The sequence below is a fragment of the Egretta garzetta genome, unplaced genomic scaffold, assembly GCF_000687185.1.
Source record: "Egretta garzetta isolate BGI_Z169 unplaced genomic scaffold, ASM68718v1 scaffold589, whole genome shotgun sequence".
In the NCBI taxonomy this organism is placed as follows: domain Eukaryota; kingdom Metazoa; phylum Chordata; class Aves; order Pelecaniformes; family Ardeidae; genus Egretta; species Egretta garzetta.
Genome location: NW_009266282.1, coordinates 1,482,515 through 1,501,222, shown reverse-complemented (window position 1 = coordinate 1,501,222; position 18,708 = coordinate 1,482,515). Strand labels below are relative to the sequence as shown.

At 51.1% G+C, this 18,708-nt stretch overlaps 1 protein-coding gene across 1 annotated transcript in view; it reads left to right on the top strand.

Annotated features, from left to right (window-relative positions):
- The window catches only part of MAP2K4 (mitogen-activated protein kinase kinase 4), a 93,904-nt gene extending 79,836 nt beyond the window's left edge, over positions 1–14,068 (top strand). The window contains exons 8-11 of the mRNA XM_009647254.2: positions 5,355–5,432; positions 6,484–6,632; positions 9,944–9,989; positions 11,227–14,068. Of these exons, the coding sequence (XP_009645549.2) occupies positions 5,355–5,432; positions 6,484–6,632; positions 9,944–9,989; positions 11,227–11,340 (387 nt within the window). The 3' untranslated portion in view covers positions 11,341–14,068. The remainder of the gene's footprint in view (positions 1–5,354; positions 5,433–6,483; positions 6,633–9,943; positions 9,990–11,226) is intronic.
- Positions 14,069–18,708: the final 4,640 nt, after the last annotated feature.

Here is an 18,708-nt window from a genome sequence, read left to right as displayed (position 1 = left end):
CGGCCTCACCAGTGCCCAGGACAGGGGCACGGTCACTGCCCTGCTCCTGCTGGCCACACCAGTCCTGATACAAGCCAGGATGCTGTTAGCCCTCTTGGCCACCTGGGCACACTGCTGGCTCATATTCAGCCACTTGTCAACCAACACCCCCAGGTCCTTTTCCACTGGGCAGCTTTCCAGCCACTCTTCCCCACGCCTGTAGCATTCTGTGGAGTTGTTGTGACCCCAGTGCAGGACCCGGCACCGGTCCTGGATCAGGGTCAGGATTGGACCTGGGGTGAGGGCTGTGCTTTGCAGGTGCAAACTTTCATGGGTGGTGAGTCCAGGAGGACGGCCAATTGAACGCAGCCGGGGAAGCCTCCTGACCCTGTGCCCAGACCAACAGCTTCTGGTTGAACAGAAGAGATTTTTAAGAAAGAGAAACCAGATTTTAAGGCTCAAACTGCTAGTGACTCCAGCCTGGCCCTGTCTGAGGTGCCACACGATGACTCGTCTTTGCTGATGGCCATCTGCATTTCGTTATCCTTGATTTCTGATTAGGATGTGTGTAACCTCATCTGTAGACACCCTCTTGGTTCCCTTTCTCTGCTGCATCGAGAGTTCTCTACGATCAGAAGTCATACCCTTGCACTGCTTCCTTCTTTTCTTCCCTCATTCCTCTCAGTATGTGTTTCAAGCTTGCCTGTTGGTTAGGCATTAAGATTGTGGAAAAATAACTGGGCTCACTGCAATTCAGTCTTTTGTGACCAACTCCTTCAAGGACTTCTAGAGCATCCCCACCAGAATTGCAGGCCCTCGGTGAGGTTCTGTGACAAATTACTTAGTAGGGCTGAAACAATAACATAAAGCCCTCCAAAACTACCAGCTCTCCAGAGCTTGGCCCTGTTCATCTAATACTGTTCGTGGAAGCAGCAGTGGGGATGGCATTGAGGGGATGCATCAAGCTCTGTGGTACTGTAGGGTTGCCTTCCGAAACAATGCCGGATGGAGAAGACCCTGTCCTACATTAAAGATGCCTCTTCAAGTGCTGCAGAATCTACCACAGGAATTGGTTGGCTGGTCGCATCCAGAGGGTAGTGGTCAATGGTTCGATGTCCAGATGGCGACCGGTGACAAGTGGTGTCCCTCAGGGGTCCATACTGGGACCGGTTCTGTTTAATATATTCATCAATGACATAGACAACGAGATCGAGTGCACCCTCAGCAAGTCTGCAGATGACACCAAGATGAGTGATGCAGTTGACACACCAGAAGGACAGGATGTCATCCGAAGAGACCTGGACAAGCTGGAGAGGTGGGTCTGTGTGAACCTCATGAGGTTCAACAAGGCCAAGTGCAAGGTCCTGTACCTGGGTCGGGGCAACCCCCAGTATCAATACATTCTGGGGGATGAAAGGATCGAGAGCAGCCCTGCGGAGAGGGGCTTGGGGGTACTGAGGGACAAAAAGCTGGACATGAGCCGGCAATATGTGCTGGCAGCCCAGAAGGCCAACCCTATCCTGGGCTGCATCCCAGCAGCACGGCCAGCATCAAGGGAGGGGATTCTGCCCCTCTGCTCTGCTCTGATGAGACCCCCCTGGAGCCCTGCGTCCAGCTGTGGAGCCCTCAGCACAAGGACATGGACCTGTTGGAGCGGGTCCAGAGGAGGCCACGGAAATGATCTGAGGGCTGGAGCCCCTCTGCTATGAGGCCAGGCTGAGAGAGTTGGGGTTATTCAGCCTGGAGAAGAGCAGGCTGTGGGGGGACCTGATTGTTGCCCTTCAGTGCTTAAAAGGGGCCCATAGGAAAGATGGGGACAATCTTTTTAGCAGGGCCGGTTGTGACAGGACAAGGGGTGATGGTTTTGAACTAAACCAGAGCAGGTTTGGACTGGATATAAGGGAGAAATTCTTTACAATGAGGGTGGTGAAACACTGGAACCGGTTGCCCAGAGAGGTGGTGGAGGCCCCCTCCCTGGGAACATTCCAGGCCAGGTTGGAGAGGGCTGTGAGCAACCTGATCTCCCTGCAGGGGGGCTAGGCTGGATGGCCTCTAAAGGTCACAGAATCACAGAATCGCAAGGGTTGGAAGGGACCTCAGGAGATCATCTAGTCCAACCCCAACCCAAAACGTTCTATGATTCTCTGATTCACAGTGCTCATGAAGTTGTCCTGGCCATTAATTATTCTCCTGTTACAATCTTTTTGATACGAGTAAGCCTTGTTTTAATGGATGGCTGGGGGCTCCTGTTTCTATTTCCTTTGTAGAATTAAGGAGTCTTTAGCTTGCCACAGCCTCTTTCCCCAGCAGGTACTCTCTGACTCTGATGTGGCCACCTCTTAAGCTTTTCTTTGAGGACATCAGTGATTAAGCAGCTTATGCCCTTACAGCCATTTGGATTATATTTTATGGCTGTGCTATAAACTTCCCTTTTTTTTAGCAGCCTTTTACAATCATAGCCCCTGAAATTGGGCAAAATTCCAGTGTTTGTCTCACCTGTGGAGTAGGTAAGAGCAGTGGTTCCTAGTGCGTTGCCCAATGACGTGCCCTTAATTGTGGTGCTGCTCTGGCATTCTGTGTTCTCCGGTCCTTTACTAGGAGCCTGTCTGTCACCCCAGGGTGCTGCTTTTGCTGCCTCTAGTTGAGTGAGTCAGCGTCAGCCAAAGCCCAGTTTACCAAACCTTCAAGTCACACCAGTTCTTCAGGGACCTTACTCACCACACTAGCAATGTTTTTATAATACGCAGAATTCAACAATGATAATTTTACATTTTTGTGGATGTTATTGGCAGTAGGCCAAGGAGGGTCACCTCTGAGGTCCCATTGTAAACCCTGTCTTTCCCCCTCAACAGCATCCTTTTAACAACAGTTGCACTCCGAACCCTATCAGTGAAGCCATTTACTGATGCAAATTATTGATGCTTGGTTTAGCTGCAGTCCTGCCAGTGCTCTGCACTACTCCAAGTTTATTACAGCCATGAATTTACCTCTTAACAAGACGAATACAACTGTCAAGAGTGTGCTCTACCCAGCCCAGCGGGACCTTGTTGGCTTCATGAATGTTCCTGCCAGCCTTTCAGTGCCTAGCAAGTGTCCCCCATCCACCAGTCCATCACTTCCCTGCGGTCCTCCTGCTGCTGAGACTGCGGGGTTTAAATGCTGGTGGGAAGGGCAGCTGGAGGGGGTGGCAATCCCGTGCGAATGGAAACCAGCATCTCCACCTGGAAAATGCTGCTGGAGACGTTTTTAAATGAAACCTTCTTTCAGAATAAATTTGTAAAGGAAATAGGAGGGGAGGAAAGGCCATTCTCTAGAAGCACGATCTCTGCTGATAATCTCTGTGCAGCCACAGGCTTCATGGCTGACCTGGGCGAGGAAGGGGGGACAGGAAATCAAGGAACAGAGGGGATTTTGGAAGGAATGTCTGAATTCAGAAGTCCAAGCAGGGATGGATATTTTGGCTGAAGTATTTTTTGACAGTGCCTCCTGCGTAGGCGTAGAAGTGGTGCTCACAGAGACAGCCTGGCTGCCACTCTCCCAGTGGTGGTAGGCTGAGGAGCAGGGGGAAGCCACGGGTCCACCCAGCCAGCAAGGGCAGAAGAGCTCGGGTTCTCCCCTCCCGTCAGCCCTCTGCCTGTCACGCTGTGTCCCCGGGCCCAGGAGCCCTGCCTCCTCCTGCAGCCAGGGCAGGCTGCTGCGCAGGATGCTACACCATCAGCGCTGCGATATGGCCCAGAGAAAACAAAGCCTTTTCACTGGTCACTTGGTACTGGAGAGCAGGGGGGTAACCTTAGAAAAGAGCCTGCCCATCACGGCGTGGGTGTGGTGCCTCTCGTGCTCGCACGAATGACTCACATCTGCGCTCTTAGACCAAGGTTTTGCAGCAATGAGGTCACCTTCTGTGAGCTCCTGCGTGCCCAGGAGGAGATCCAGAAAGCTTGTTAGGCTTCACTGGGCATAACAATGGAGATCCACATAAAATCGGACACCTCACCTCTTTAGCAGCTGGTAGAAGAATTTGGTTTCACCTAAGGGAGATCCATGTCACCTAAGGGAGGTCACTGTCACCTAAGGGAGATTGCAGTCACCTAAGGGAGAGCATCTGAAACGTCCCGTAGCACAGAGTGGTAACACCAGCTGGGAGGCACGGGTGGGTGTTCACATCTGTTTGGAGCTCCAGCACCTCCTGTCGGGGTGCACCTCGGGCAACAAGGTCTGCTGGAGAAACTGCATGGTGAGGCCCCCGGAGGACATCCACCTCACCAAGCAGGACCGCCTCTTTTCTGGGAGATGGTGGTCACATCCACACGGCTGGTGGTGAGCACCTCTTGGGGAGGGGAGCAGCCAGGCTCTTCCTCAGCCTTACAGGCTCTGAACTGCCAGCCTAGCCCTGTAGAGAGGTCAGGGAGGGGACTTGCAGAAATAAAATGTTTGGAGGTCTCCGCAAGCAGATGAGAGGGAGCTTGGTGGAAACTTCTCCCTTCTCTGTGTGGGTGTGCATGAGTGGTAGCCTGGGCAAGTGTCCTTGTTGAAGCAGATCCTGGTGACTGAGGGAATGGGAGAGGTCTGGAAGGAGCTGGGGCAGCAAGAGGTGGGCTGCAAGAAGAAGAGCTGGCAGCGTGGCAGAGCAACTGGCAATGCCGTGAGGGTTTGGGGCTGGGGGGTGGTGGGGACTGTGGTAGTCTCCTCATGCTACAGTCCACTGGAGGGTTAAGGTTGCACTAAGGGACTTGGTTCATTGCATGGCACTCTTCAGACAGTATCTGCCAAGAAATTGTGTTAAAATGCAGCGTACAGGGCAATGAGGGCTTTCACAGCATTTCCTGTACCTGACAATTTAGTCTTTTATTGCAATTCAGGTCTCTTTATTACTGTTGTAGTCAGAACTGAATGAGACCCTGTTTCTTTTGACACTTTAATTATTACATTTTAAACAAAAGAAGGAAGAACTAAGGTTTCTCATAAAGATGACGTGCAGAGCATAAAAATATTTCATGCTGGTTCACCTCTCTGGATAACTTGCTCTTGGGTGCAAATCACCTAAGTCTGGCTCAATATTGTTTTCTGTGGAAAAATGTTTGGATTTCTGAAGACCCTGTAACATAATAGTTGCCTTCAAGGGATGACCAAAACCATGGAAAGAGGAGCTGTTCTTAAAATGCATTGTTTTTAATATCTCCTGAGGTTTAGCAAGCAGCAGACAGTTGGGGAAGAAGAGTTCCGATAGAGGCTGCTAAACCTCGGTTCCGTGGGCTGGTGGATGAGATGTTTATTCCAGTTCTTATGATTCCCTGGGGACAACTTAGCTGTAAAAACAGAGAAAGCAACATTTCCTGCATGGCGCAGCGTTTGACCTGTCCTCCTTCCTGTTGCAGCCTGAAAGGATAGATCCCAGTGCATCCAGGCAAGGCTATGATGTCCGCTCAGATGTCTGGAGCTTGGGAATCACATTGGTGAGTGAGTGGGGTTTACAACCTCTGCCACATGGTACGTTCCAGGTGGGAAGCCTTGGCGTGCTTTGCAGCGCGATGGTGTTGTTTGGTGTCAAACACATGCTTGAAGCAAAGCCCAGCTCCACTGCTGTGAAGCTTTTGCAGGTTGTGATTGAAGTGGGCACCTCCTGGCTCAGAAACAATATAAATCCCTTCAAGGCAGATGGCTCTCCTGAATCCCTGAGGATGCATTTAGCTGCACTATGGTTTGCAGAGAAAGGGATGTGAACAGGGGAGAGGTGTTGGATCAGAAATGAATTTTGTCTTCAAAATCTCAGATGAGAGGGGATGGTGAGTGTGGTGGTGCAGACCAGAGCATCCAGCCTGCGTAAATAAGCCTTTCGTGGCCCTGGCATCTGGTGTATTTTGGCTGCGCAGTTAATCCTGGATCCTGGTTGCTGATTTCTCTCTGGCTTAACCACAGCACTGCTGGGTGCACACATTGATAAATTGAAAAGCTCTTCCCTTCTCAAAGTGGTGAAGTAGTAGAGGAAGCAGAATCAGTAAGTATGAACCAGTAGCTTCTGTCTTCCCCACTGGCATTTTAAAATGCCCATTTCATTGTCCTGCGAGGAGCAGGAATTGGACTCGATGATGCTCATGGGTCCCTTCCAATTTCAGATATTCTGTGATTATGTGATTCTCATTACCCATTTTCTCTAGTTGTCGTTAGGATACTTGGGAAGGGACTGCAGGATTTTTACTCTCCTACTTTTGAATGCCTTAGTAAGAGCATTGGTTCATTTTACAGTCAGTGGAGGGGAAGACATTGTTGGCATGAAAGCATGGCATAGCCAGGTTAAATCTGGAGGCACTCCTAACGTAGGCAGCAGAACTTGCTATTGGGTAAAGCTTTCCCTCCTCTTCTCTCAGCGGAGCTTTGTATAGGGAGTGGGAAGAAGAATCTCATCTTCCTCTTCCTTTTGGAGGGCTCAGGGTCCTTGCAGACGTTTTCTTACCCTGACTGAGCTTATCTTGTGTAACCTGCCTGGTGCTGTTGCTGTCTCTGCAGTACGAGCTGGCCACAGGGCGATTCCCCTACCCCAAGTGGAACAGTGTGTTTGACCAGTTGACACAAGTAGTAAAAGGCGACCCACCACAGCTGAGTAACTCAGAGGAAAGGGAGTTCTCCCCAAGTTTCATCAACTTCGTCAACTTGTGGTAAGTGTTTCCTACTGAAAGCTCTTGGAGTTGGCTTGGTTTGTTGTTGCTAGGTATTGGGCAAGTGCCGCATGCCAAGCACTTCCTAGCTTAGTTTCACATTCGTGCACCAACGTGAGGGTGAGGACCTTTCGCATTTCACTGGTTTGGAGGTGATGGGAGACTTGTCTGGGTGGGGGCTGAAGGGCAGACCTTTGGAATCTGCTCTTCAGGGAAGGGGTGAGGAGAAAACCTCTGAGAGTCTGTGCTCAGGAGAGGCATGATAAGACCCATGGCAGGAGATTGCGTGACCAGGTAAGGGCCTGGCCTCTGCATTCTGTTCCTTAGATGCAGCCTTGGGACAGAACTGCTGTTTGCCCTTCCTTCTGCAGGCAGAAGCCTGAGACACCCGGCAGCATTGTCCCGTGGTTGGGCAGAGGGTCTGCACCTGTCCTGCCTTGCCTGGCATGGCCAGGAGCCTTCCCGGCTAGTTCTATGCAGCACAGCGATGTTCAGGACCTGTAGCAGGTGGCTTGCTTGGTTGTTGGCTTCATGTCTTGTGTCAATCATGTGTCAAGATCAAGACTAGAGATGGTTTTCTGTAGGGCGGGGCCTCTGCAGCATGGTCAGCCATGGATGGAGAGTATGCAGGGGGAGCTTGGGGCAGCCTGTCTGCCTGCCCTGTGTGTGTGGTCCTACTTAGGTTAAGGGCTGATTGTGCATTTTCTGATGAAGAATTGTTCTATCAAAATGTAAAAGGTGGTCAACATAATTTCATTAACCTTATAGTGAAACGCACAGGAGATCCATTAGTGTGACCGGCATTTGTCTTCTGGGACCTTCTGCCCTGAGCAGACCCCAGTGATGGACATGCCAGCACAAGGGTGTCCATCTCAAAGCTCTGTGGCACAAGAAGACTCAGCCCTAGACAGCTTTCACTTTCAGGAGGCTTTGTTTCAGGGGTTTCCATCCACTGGAGTTGTTTTTTGGGGTTGGATATTACTCTTTCAGAATTATGGATTTTTATGGAGGCCAGGTTCCACTTCCCAGCCAGCTGTAAGGAAGGCCTGGTTATTGTCTTCGGGCTGCAGAAAACAGAGCATCAAAATGGTTTCCATTTTTCAGTTAGTTATTTGGTTAGAATGTCAGAGTTAGTTTCCCTACGTACAGCACAAGCAATAGTTTATTTCCCACCTACTCCTCCATGGAGGTGCTGTATCATTACAGAGTTTGCAAAGCCAGAAGCTTGCTCCCCTGCCCCACATGCACCAGTGAGTTTGGCCCCAGGTCACCAGCAGAGGAGCATCACTGCTGAACAGCAGCATCTTTGGCCCATGGGTCTGACCGGGTCGATTTGTATGGCCCGTTCTCCCCCAGGGTGCAGAGCACAGGGCACTTCTCAGCCTAATTCTGGGTTTTGTTTGATCTGGTTTTGTAAATAATCTGACTTCTGCCTGGAATATTTATGATATCTTCATAGCAATGCTGTTATAAATATTGCTCTTAATAACCTTTAGTTAAGTGCAAACAGTAATCTTTGGTGTTACAAAGCAGGAAGGTGAGTCTCCAGAAGGCTGCGCTCTTAGGTGATGGCATCAATCTGCTGGGCATTACCCTAAAAATCTGAATCTAATAATCTCCTATTTTTGTGCATTCAAGAGTCAGGAAAAATGTTGGAAGAGTCCTGCAGTTCTGCTGCCTGCTCGCTCTGACGGATCAGTGAGGAAGGGATATTTCTGATAATGTTAAGAACTTTCTGGGATTTTTTTCTTTTTTTTGCAATTTGCTTTGGATCCCAACAGTGCTGTCAATGCCTGGCTGGAACATTTTTCTCCTCCAGCCCACCTCCCTGCGTTAGCTGCTTCTCTGAAGTCACGCTTGTCCTGGAACTGATTGCAGTGATGCAGCTTTCTGCTCCAGAGTTTGCAAAGTATCCAAGCTCTGTGTCTGGCTTTTGGGAACCTGGTGCTGGCAGCTCCCCAGCTCTGGCGTGCCTGGGGGGAGATCCAATGTTCCTGCGCAGGAGCTGTGCGGCACCAAGTGCTGCAAACAGCCGCTCCAGGCACGCAGCTTCATGCCGAGCTGGAAATGAAATGAAAGATTTCTAGGAGTGCTTTATGAAAGTGTGCAGGGAGATTTCAGAGCAAGACTTGGTCTGTGAGCAGAAGCTCTGACCAGTTGCCTTAAAGGCATTGTGAGGAGCTTATTCAAATCCCCAGACTCGCTGAGGATGGAAAATGAGTTGCTGTTGAGTAGCAAAAGCCTGAAGCGAGGATGTTTGTGCAGCAGCCGCTGTCTGCCCCTTCACAGCTCTGCAGGCAGGCCACTGGCTGGAGCAGCGCCGGGTGTGCGGCATTAATTAGCCTCCACTTCTCCAAATAATTTGAGGCCACACTGTGGTAGTTCTGGAGCTTGAGAAAGGTCCAGCCAGAGCCCACGGGGATGGAAATGCAGCTGTTGGGAATTAGACTTAACTCCTCTCGTTTGGGAAAGATGCTACATCCACTCTTCTTCCTGGTGGTGCAGCTCTGGCTCCTGGGGCAGGGGCTGCCGATGCCACCCATCGTGAGCCACTCTGCCTCAGGTCCTCATCGTCCCCCTGTCCCTGCCATGTCCCCCTGCTGCAGGGGCCTTGGTGGCCTTTGCTGCCCCCCTGCCACCCCCCCTGCCTTCACTGAGGCCGGGTGGCCACAGTGCCAGAGGAGCTCCGCAGAAGGGAATGCTTTCCAGCCGGTCCCCCCTGTCCCCTGGCTGCCCATTTACCCTCTCCTGTCCCTTCCCGGTGGCTGTGGCTGGATGTGCAGCTAGTGCCCGGGCTGCGCTGGGGGGGCCCAGGAGCCCGGCCCCATGGAGCCGTTTGGCTACTACAGCCCCAGCCCCTGTGTGCCAGGGCAATGGTGTGGAACCCACGTCCCCGTCTGTGCCCTGGCAGGCAGCGCTGGCTCTCCTCGGCCTCTGTGCCCCGCTGCCTGAGGGATGGAGCACAGGCTGGTTGCTGCTGCCCAAAATTTATGGTTGTGGTGCAGCCAAACACGTTTCTGGATGAAGGCAGCAGCAGTCGGGATGGCATTGGGCTTGCAGCTCCCTTGGGCTCCATCCCCAGCAGGATTTGTTGGTGGCCCCACTTGCTGTTCACCCACGCAGGGGGGAGGGAGGGAAGGAGTCCCTGTGGTCGCTCACAGCACAAGGCTATTTTTCCAGCAAACAAAAGGCGATGAGTCCCACCATGACTGCAGTGGATTCAACATCGTGTCTGGTAAAAATTTGCGTTTGATGTCTGTAACAATTTCCCCAATCCCACCTTCTCCTAATTCTCTTTCTGCTTTCTTTAGCCTTACAAAGGACGAGTCCAAAAGGCCAAAGTACAAAGAGCTCCTGGTGAGTGCAAAGCGTGGCTGCCCGCGCTGGCCATCACGGCCCTACCGGTCATGCAGCTGGGCCGGGTCACGCGTCCAAGGTCGCTCCTTGTCTCCTCAGGTTGTTTCAGCTTCGCAGGTTGTTTCAGCTTCGCAGGGTGTTCAGCTTTGCAAGGTGTTCAGCTTCGCAGGGGGTTTCAGCTTCACAGGGGGTTCAGCTTTGCAGGGGGTTCAGCTTCTCAGGGGTTCAGCTCTACAGCCTGAGGAAGAGCACAGCCTACATGCCTGCAGTCATGGCGGTGGCTAGGAGCACCAGTGTCTGTACATAAACATGGGAGATCAGCACGGGGGGGGAAACGTCCTGCTGCTGCAGATCGGTGGTCCCTGAGTGGGGCAGGCTTGGGCAGAAGCACACTGGGTGTGCCATGTGAATGCTGCCTTCACCTGAGGTCCTGGTGCCATGCAGGGCCCTGTTGAACTGCTGGCCAGCACTGTCACGTGTAAATGCCTCCAGGATGAGGCCATGGGATTGAGGTTGGGAGTGCTCAGGTGAAAGGGAGACCCGAAGGAGCATGGCTCTGGAGTAAGACACCAGCAGAGCTGGTGGGGGGGTCCTGGAGGAGGAAACGCAGCCATGCTTTTGGGTCGGATAAGTCACACTTGGCAGTCACACACCTTCAAGGAGCAATGGGCCTATGGAAGCCACCTTGGGATGTGTGAAACCATGCCCTGGGTCCCTGACAGTGGTGGTGTGATGCAAAGGGAGTTTGCTTGGTCTCCCTGCCCAGGGAGTCACCCTGTCCTCACTTCCCAGCGGCTCTGAGCTGGGTCCTCCTGGGCAGAGCAGAGGGTCAGGGTTCAGGAGAACTGGGTTTGGGTCCCATTCTCCTACTTGACCTCCACAAGTGTGTCCCTGTCAGTCCTGGCTCCCTGTTGCCGATGAAACCTCTCCTGAAAGCATTTCAGTACGTGTCCATGCTGCAAAGGAGCCAGGTGCTGCTAATACGGCACCCCCGCTGCCTCCTGCCCAGCAGTCCCTGGCACTCCTGGAGTCCTGTCCAACCCCCGTACTGCACCTTTATGACAAGGATTCCCTGTATGTAAAAGACATGGAGCAGGCCACATGCTGTTGTCCTACAGCTGCCACCAAGCCCTGTGTTTTCGCATCAGGCAAATCCATACAGTAAGCTTTTACCTGGGGTAGCCAGCCTGTGTCGGCAGGGAGAGCGTAACCTTGTTGTTTTTTTATCTCATTCCAGAAGCATCCCTTCATCCTGATGTATGAGGAACGCACAGTGGATGTTGCATGCTATGTTTGTAAAATCCTGGATCAAATGCCAGCAACTCCCAGCTCGCCAATGTACGTCGATTGATATTGCTGCTACATCAAACTCTAGAAAAAGGGCTGAGAGAAAACAAGCTGTAAAGAATTTTCATCACATATTGCAGTGTTTTTAATGCTCGCCCCAGACACCATGTGCAATAAGATTGGTGTTATTTCCATCCTGTCTGTATACTGTTGTCACATATAAAGTGCATCCCTGTAATACCTGATCACACAGTGTTAGTGTTGGTCAAAGAGAGACCTCATCTTGCTCTTTTGTGGACATATTCATGAAATGTGGAAATAAGTACATTTATTTGTTGACCGTGATTGGATAGCACCTAAAATTCAGTTCTAGACTCAAAACTTGGAGACTTCTCAGCAGCTACTGGAAAGATTTTTCTCTCAAACTTCCAATTGTTGTTTAAAGTAATAATAAAAAGCAAACAAACAAAAGCTAGGCGTTGTCTGTATGAACATTAAGAGACTTTGCCTGGAGGGAGAAGAACTTGCTTAACCAACGAGATGCTTTGCCTTCTGGAGCTGGAAAGGCAAAGGAGAATTTTATTCTTCACAAAGTGCAATAGATTTACTGCTATGAAATTCTGTTGCTTTACAGTCGCAGTGTACTTTCTGGGGACAGTGTGCTCAGCTGAACTCCCTGTTAAAGAGAGATCATGTTAAATATAGTGAATATGTCTTTACCAAAAATATGTTGCGTTGGGAGAGGCTAACATTAAACTATTCAGAGATGGGACATAATGTATTCTTTCTCCTTTTACCAAGCCAGCCACTCTTCTCTCTTAACTAGGTGTCCTGTAAATTGTTACCTGGTAAGATAAGACCTTTGACCTGAAGAATTATTAAACTACTCGATTGAATTTAACCTGCTTGAGACCTGGTTTATAGCTGCACAATGCTCACCACCAGCCGGCTTTGCTTTGGCTTCGACGAGTGCCATTCCTAAAGCCTGCAGCTGTTTTAACCAGCCACAAACGAATATCCGATTTCTAGCCAGTGTTTCTCATGTTCTTCGCTGGCCCCAGCCCTGATGCCAGCGCCTTTTCACTGGCCCCAAGACCAGCCCGGCCTCCACCACCCTGGCCAGGGTCCCTCGCAAGACCAAACCTCGGCGCTTCCTCCTCACCCCAACAAGCTGGGTGGTGGGGATGGGCCTCTGCACCCCCGCTGCTGCAAATGTCACCCTGCTGAGCTTGCCGGAGACCTTCACCACCTTTTGGGCATCTTTAGCCTCTTCTGTGACCCCTCTGTAGCTCTTGTTACTGCACCCTAGAGTGAACCTCGCTGAGATGGTTCGGGGCAGGTAGGGATGAGGTGGCGATGAGGGAGCATCCAATGCCCCTGTGGGCCTTTAGCTGACCCAGCAAGGCCAGAGCTGTTATCTGGCCCTCTGCTGAGCAAAAAAGCACATCAGTCGTGGTCTTTTTTTAAATTGGCATATTTTTCAAAGATCAATATTTCCTGAAAACTTTTTCCCCCCCAAAACATTGCCATTTTCAGGCATTTAGTAGCATACCAGGGATAAAATGGAGGCTGCAGGGTCTCTGATTTCCATTTTGTGTTGTCTAGTTTAGGCACTTTGGTAGGACTTTCATCAATGTTAGAGCAACCTGCCAAAGCTTTGTGATGAAACCAGACCCCAGATGCAGAGGGCTAGAGATGCAATGGGAGTGAAAACACAGCGGTACTGGCAGCTTCCCAAGGAAGGGGCTTCCCACATCAAACCAATGCTATCAAGCGCGAACTGGGCTGATGTGGGAGCACTGGAGACTGGCACATCCCTGCCCCAGCTGCTGGGTTGGGAAAGGAGAGAGCCAAGGCTGTGCTTCTGTGGACTCCGGTGCTTCTCCAGCCCTAGAGGTGGCAGCTTCGTGGCACTGGGCATCTCCCACCTGGCCATCGGAGCTGGTCCCTCTGGCACCAAGCCAGACCCTGATGTGATTCCCTCGGGGCACAGGCCCCCTGCCCTCTCTGGGTTATGTTCCTTCGGGGCCACTGGCCAGGTGAGGCAGTCACTAAAGTCTTCCCAAAACGGACAAGGCAGAGCTTGCTGAAGTTGCTACTCATTCCTAACGATGCCGATTAAGCGTGTGGCAGGATCAGTTGAACAAGATACGTAGCGTAGCTAAAGCAGTAATTCTCGCCCTGCCCCGTAGCCTCAGTAAGCTCGGCTTTTCTCAGGCTTGGTAAATCCCTGCAGCTGTGGTTCATCTCACGACCTCCAGCCACCCGTATGGAGCGCCAGGTCTCACAGGGCGCTGGGGCACTAAGGAGGCATGGATCCCATAAGGACAGAGGCATGCAGAGTGCTCTGCCTCCACCCCCACCTTTCAGACATTAAAGTCTGATCCACGTCTCCCTAGTGAAAGGGAGCCCAAACACCTTTCGGAGTGCTTACACTGAGATGGATCCTCCCAAAAAACGGTTCCCCTCCGACAGCTGCCTTACTCTGCACTTCCAGCACAGCTGGGGTCGCGCTCCGCAGCCAATCCTGCCTGGAGCTCGCCTTCGGCAGCGCAACCAGTTTGCTTTTGGCGGATGGGAATGGGAACGCACAGCTTTGAGCTGCCAGTGGCGAAGCCAGGGCCAAGGTGCTGTGGCGTGGGTGGCTGTACAGGAGAGGTTTAGCGCATTAAACGTAGGTTATTATAAACTATTAATGGTGCACCTTTTATTACAGTTTATTAAAAAAGAAAAAAAAAGGTGTATAGTGTTCAGAAGCTGTGAAAATAGTGTAAGAACTGTACATTGTGAACTCTGGTTATTTTTTTTTCTTGTACCATAGAAAAATGTATAAAAATTATCAAAAAGCTGATGTTCAGGGATGTTGCCTTATTGTCTGTAAAACGGAGCTCAGGAACATAACTGCTTCAGAGAGCTTCAGAATATTTTATCCGGTATCCTGGTTTGACTTCCTCCTCTATTTAAGATATTATACATGGATCAGAGTGTTTATGTAATAGTTCTATCCTTTTGCCTGCAGGTCAGTTGTAATAAAACTAGGATGCGACTGTGACCTTGTTATTTTCATTTTGTAAGGTCAGGCACAAATGGGCAGATTCCTCAGAAGCTGTTGCAATACCTGGCTTCCAGGCCAGTCCTTTGGGTGGAGGCTGCCATGCAGAAGGAAAGCAGCTTTGAAACTGCTTGTGCTGTATTTAAAAAAAAAAAAAAGAAAAAAAAAGTGCAGGGGGACCTGGATATGTTTTCTTTCTCTGGAGGACTGCCGAGCCCGCTGTGCTAATGGGGTGCCTCACAGGTGAGCCCTGTTAGCTGTGCAGGTGGGTCCTGGAGGCTGGGGACACCTTGTCCCTGCGAGGGGGGCAGGTGGCCATGCCCACCCTTTGGGGAAGGACAGCTGATGCTCGCAGCCTTGCAGGCTTCTTCATTTTTGCAAGAGCAGTCAATGTCTGCAAAGTCCAGGTGATCGAAGAGGACCAAGTCCCGGGTAATTCCTACCTTCTTCTAGCTTCCTGGTGCTGGAACCAGTCTCCCTCCTTCCTGGAAGCCACGGACGGCTTGGAGGCTGTCCAGGCTGGTGGGTAGAACTGGCCCTGCTGGGAGAGAAGACGGTGTCAGGGGAGAGGGGCCAGCTGTGGGTGCCTGTAGTGCCTGAGCTGGCTTGATGGGGAGCACCCCAGGAGCACCCGATCCAGTGAAGTGAGAGACAGAGCTCAGGATACCACAGCTCAGGACCAGAAGTGCTTATGAACATTGGTGGAGCAGCCCAGCATAGGTTCCCACATTGGCTCTTCAAGTGGAGGGTGAGAATTTTGTCAAGAGAAGGGAGAACAGATAACGGAGCTGAAGAAACTCTTGCTGTGCTGAGATACACAGTGTAGGAGGTCAGCGGCGGTTGAAGTTTATCAGTGTTTCCACCACATTAAGCTTTTTCTGGAAGGTTCCTGTTGCCAGCACAACACTTGGGATATTTTTGGACCATCTACTGTCCGCACTCTTCAGATAGAATCCAAAATCCCTGATTTGGTGATCTCAGTGTAGAAGACCAGATCTGACCACATGCCAGGGAGAGTGCTTCCCTGCTGGCCAGGTGCTGGAGGACTCAGCTCCTCATCTTACAGCTCTTTTTTCCATGAATTGGAGCTGGTCTCAGATTCTGTTCCTTTTGCACTGCAACCTGCCTTTGCATCCTGAGATTTGGTCTCAAAGAAGCTATCACAACTGAAGGGAATGAGGGAAGCTGGTGGCTGGATGCGAGTCCACCTGCACATCCCTGCATTGGGTATTCCCCTGCTCTGCAGACGGGAGAAGGTCCCTCCCATCTCTTTTCCCCTGGGACTGTGTGGCACACAGAAGGTACTGTAATTGCAGCCATTTCAGTTCCTCTCAGTTGCCCCCATTGAACTCGTGCTCAGTTTTTCCTCCTGTGGGCTCTTTTCCTCACCCGTTCAGACTGCACTGCCTTCGCTACAGATCTCCGTTGTCATCATGTCACTGCTGAGGGTGGTACAGAAAACCTCCATCCCACATCCCAGATGCTGCTAGTGTCTCAGACAGGGCCCCTGCCTGTGCAGTGCCACTGTTGCTGCTCCTTTGAGCCCTTGGACAATTCCAACATTCCTTGCTTGAGCCACGTATGATGGCTTTCTCCAGCTCTGGGGCTAGGAGTCCTCCTGTGGGCGTCGTGACCAGGACCATATGGCTTGACTCTGGCTTCTCTCTCTGTGCCACCACATCGTGGGCTCTGAGGCTGCCCTGGTTTCTGTACTCAGTGCCAAGGCTGAGGAGCAAATGTTTCAGCCAGCCTCCGTGTAGACTTCAAGCCATTGACCACTCTCTTTGTGCCCAGTGCTCCAGGCTGGCACCTCGTACCATTCCTCATACCTTGATGCCCACTTGCATGGCTGAAGCACTTCTCAGATCTTCACTAAGCATTTTATAGCATCCCAAAAAGCTTACTGTGCTTTGTTAGGATTATTAAGTGTCTGTGGGACTCCAAGACCAGCTTTGAAGTTTGGATGAGTTCAAACACATCCCTGCCTGGACCAAAGCCGATGTGCATCACCACCTCTTCCTCTGAGGACCACTTTGAGTCTGTGCTCTCTATTTCCCCTGATTTTCTGCCTGGCTTCCCCTAGCCTTCATCCCAGCCTCTTGTCTCCTCTGGTGGCCAGGTAAGTCTAAATGAAGTGCTCAGGCCTGCGTTAATACCACAGGTGCTGCCTAGGGAAAAAACCTCCATTTTCACTTTGACTCCTGATAAAAATCACAAGGGTGGTCATGGCTTTGAATGTGTGAAAGGTCCAGAGAAAGAAGGAGTGGCTGCTTGGATAAATAAGAAAAGAAAGCAGCTCTTGAATGTTTCTATTGTGTTTAAAGCTGTGCAAATGCTCAGAGAACAGGATGAAGTGCAAACTCCCTCTTCTGGAGATACATGGTGCCACCGTGTTATAGAGAATGAAAGAGCAGAGCAGGCTGGCGGGCTGGACCATGGGGTATCTGCCAGGCACTTTGTGACTAAAAGCCATTATCCATAAGCCATAAATCCCAGGTGGAAGGGCTGGGCAGGCTGCTGCCAGGAGGAAGCCTGCATCTCGACGCACTTGCTACCTGAAACAGCGAATCTCTGCTCAGCTGCACCAGAAGAGCTGGGTGCGGGAATGTTTCTCTGCAGGTGTAGCTGTGCTAATGCTCCCACAAGCACATGCAGGCTCGGAAAGTGGGAAGGGTGGAAGGGTTTGGTGCGTACAGAGAGGCCATCTACTCACACTGGAGAAGATGTGCTTGCCTGCAAGGCTGCCTGTGTGAAGTGTGCAGTAGCTGTGTGCATGTGCATGTGCGAGTGCAGACATCAGAGCTTTACTAAAACCACTGGAGAAGGCACTCTGTGGGAGCCCAACATCTCGTTAGACACCAGACACCTGCTTATTTGCAGCCATGCGCCACTGTCTTCTCCAGAGCACTTCTGCTCCATCCCTTCTTGTCCCAAATTTGGTTCATGCTCAACATAAGTCAAGCACCTCAGACACAAAGACAAGAAGCAAAATTTGGATGCCTGAATTCTTTCTGTGTCTCTGGGAAGAAAGGTTACTTTAATGGCTGATCCCAGAATCCCAGAATGGCAGGGATTGGAAGGGCCCTCCAGAGATCACCCAGTCCAACCCCCCTGCTCAAGCAGGCTCACCCAGAGCAGGTTGCACAAGGCATCATCCAGGTGGGGTTTGAATATCTCCAGAGAAGGGGACTCCACAGCCCCCCTGGACAGCCTGTTCCAGGGCTCGGTCACCCCCAAACTAAAGAAGTTCTTCCTCACGTTCAACTGGAACCTCTTCTGTTTCAGTTTGTGCCTATTGCCCCTTGTCCTGTCGTTGAGTGCCACTGAGAAGAGTCTGGCTCCGTCCTCATGACACCCACCCTTAAGATATTTGCACATGTTGATGAGATCCCCTCTCAGTCTTCTCTTCTCCAGGCTAAACAAGCCCAGCTCCCTCAGCCTTTCCTCATAGGAGAGATGTTCCAGTCCCCACATCATCTTTGTTGCCCTCTTCTGGACTCTCTAGGAGTTCCTCATCCTTCTTGAACTGGGGAGCCCAGAACTGGATACAGGACTCCAGATGGGGACTCACCAGGGCAGAGCAGAGGGGGAGGGTAACCTCCCTCACCCTGCTGGCCACACTCCTCTGAACATGCCCCAGGATGCCATTGGCCTTCTTGGCAACAAGGGCACACTGCTGGCTCATGGTGCCAGCTGATCATGGAGGCGGTTCTCCCCCTTGGCCAGGCAGGAGTACAGTTGGATAGAGATGGAGCCAACCAATGCTCAGGCAATCCAGATTATGTTCAATCAGATTATTTTAAGAAGAGGATGAGATTCTGCATGACCTTCTGAGGAAAACAGGTTCCTCACCTGATTCAAGATGGACTGAGAACCCATCTGCTGCAGCACACCAGTAGCTCCATGGAACCATTACAAGTGATTTGTCTTGAGAAGCTGTTGGGTGTTTCTGAGACGATGAAAAGAAAGTGCTTTGATATGAGGCCCACCAGACATTTGCAGAAGGGGTTCATGAGCCATCCAGTTTGTGACCACCTCTGATCCTGATGGCCCAGGAGACACACTGACATTTCACTGTTCCATGTGAACGAGCACACCCTGGCCAGCTGAAGATGCTTTAAGAGAAAAAAATACCAAAACATGGAGAAAACTGCGATGGGTGCATGGTTGGAAGTTGTAGCTCAACTTTCTGTATAATGCAGAAGTTCTCCTGGTTCCCTGCACCAGGATCCTGCCTTTCTTTCTTTCTCCCCCTGCACCTGGGTTTGAGCTGGAAAAGCAGGAGGGAAAAGCAAATGAGGCAGGAGGACAGAAGGATTCAAATCCTGGGATTCCATATCACAGTGATTTCCTGAAGACTTTTGAATCTGATCCAAATTT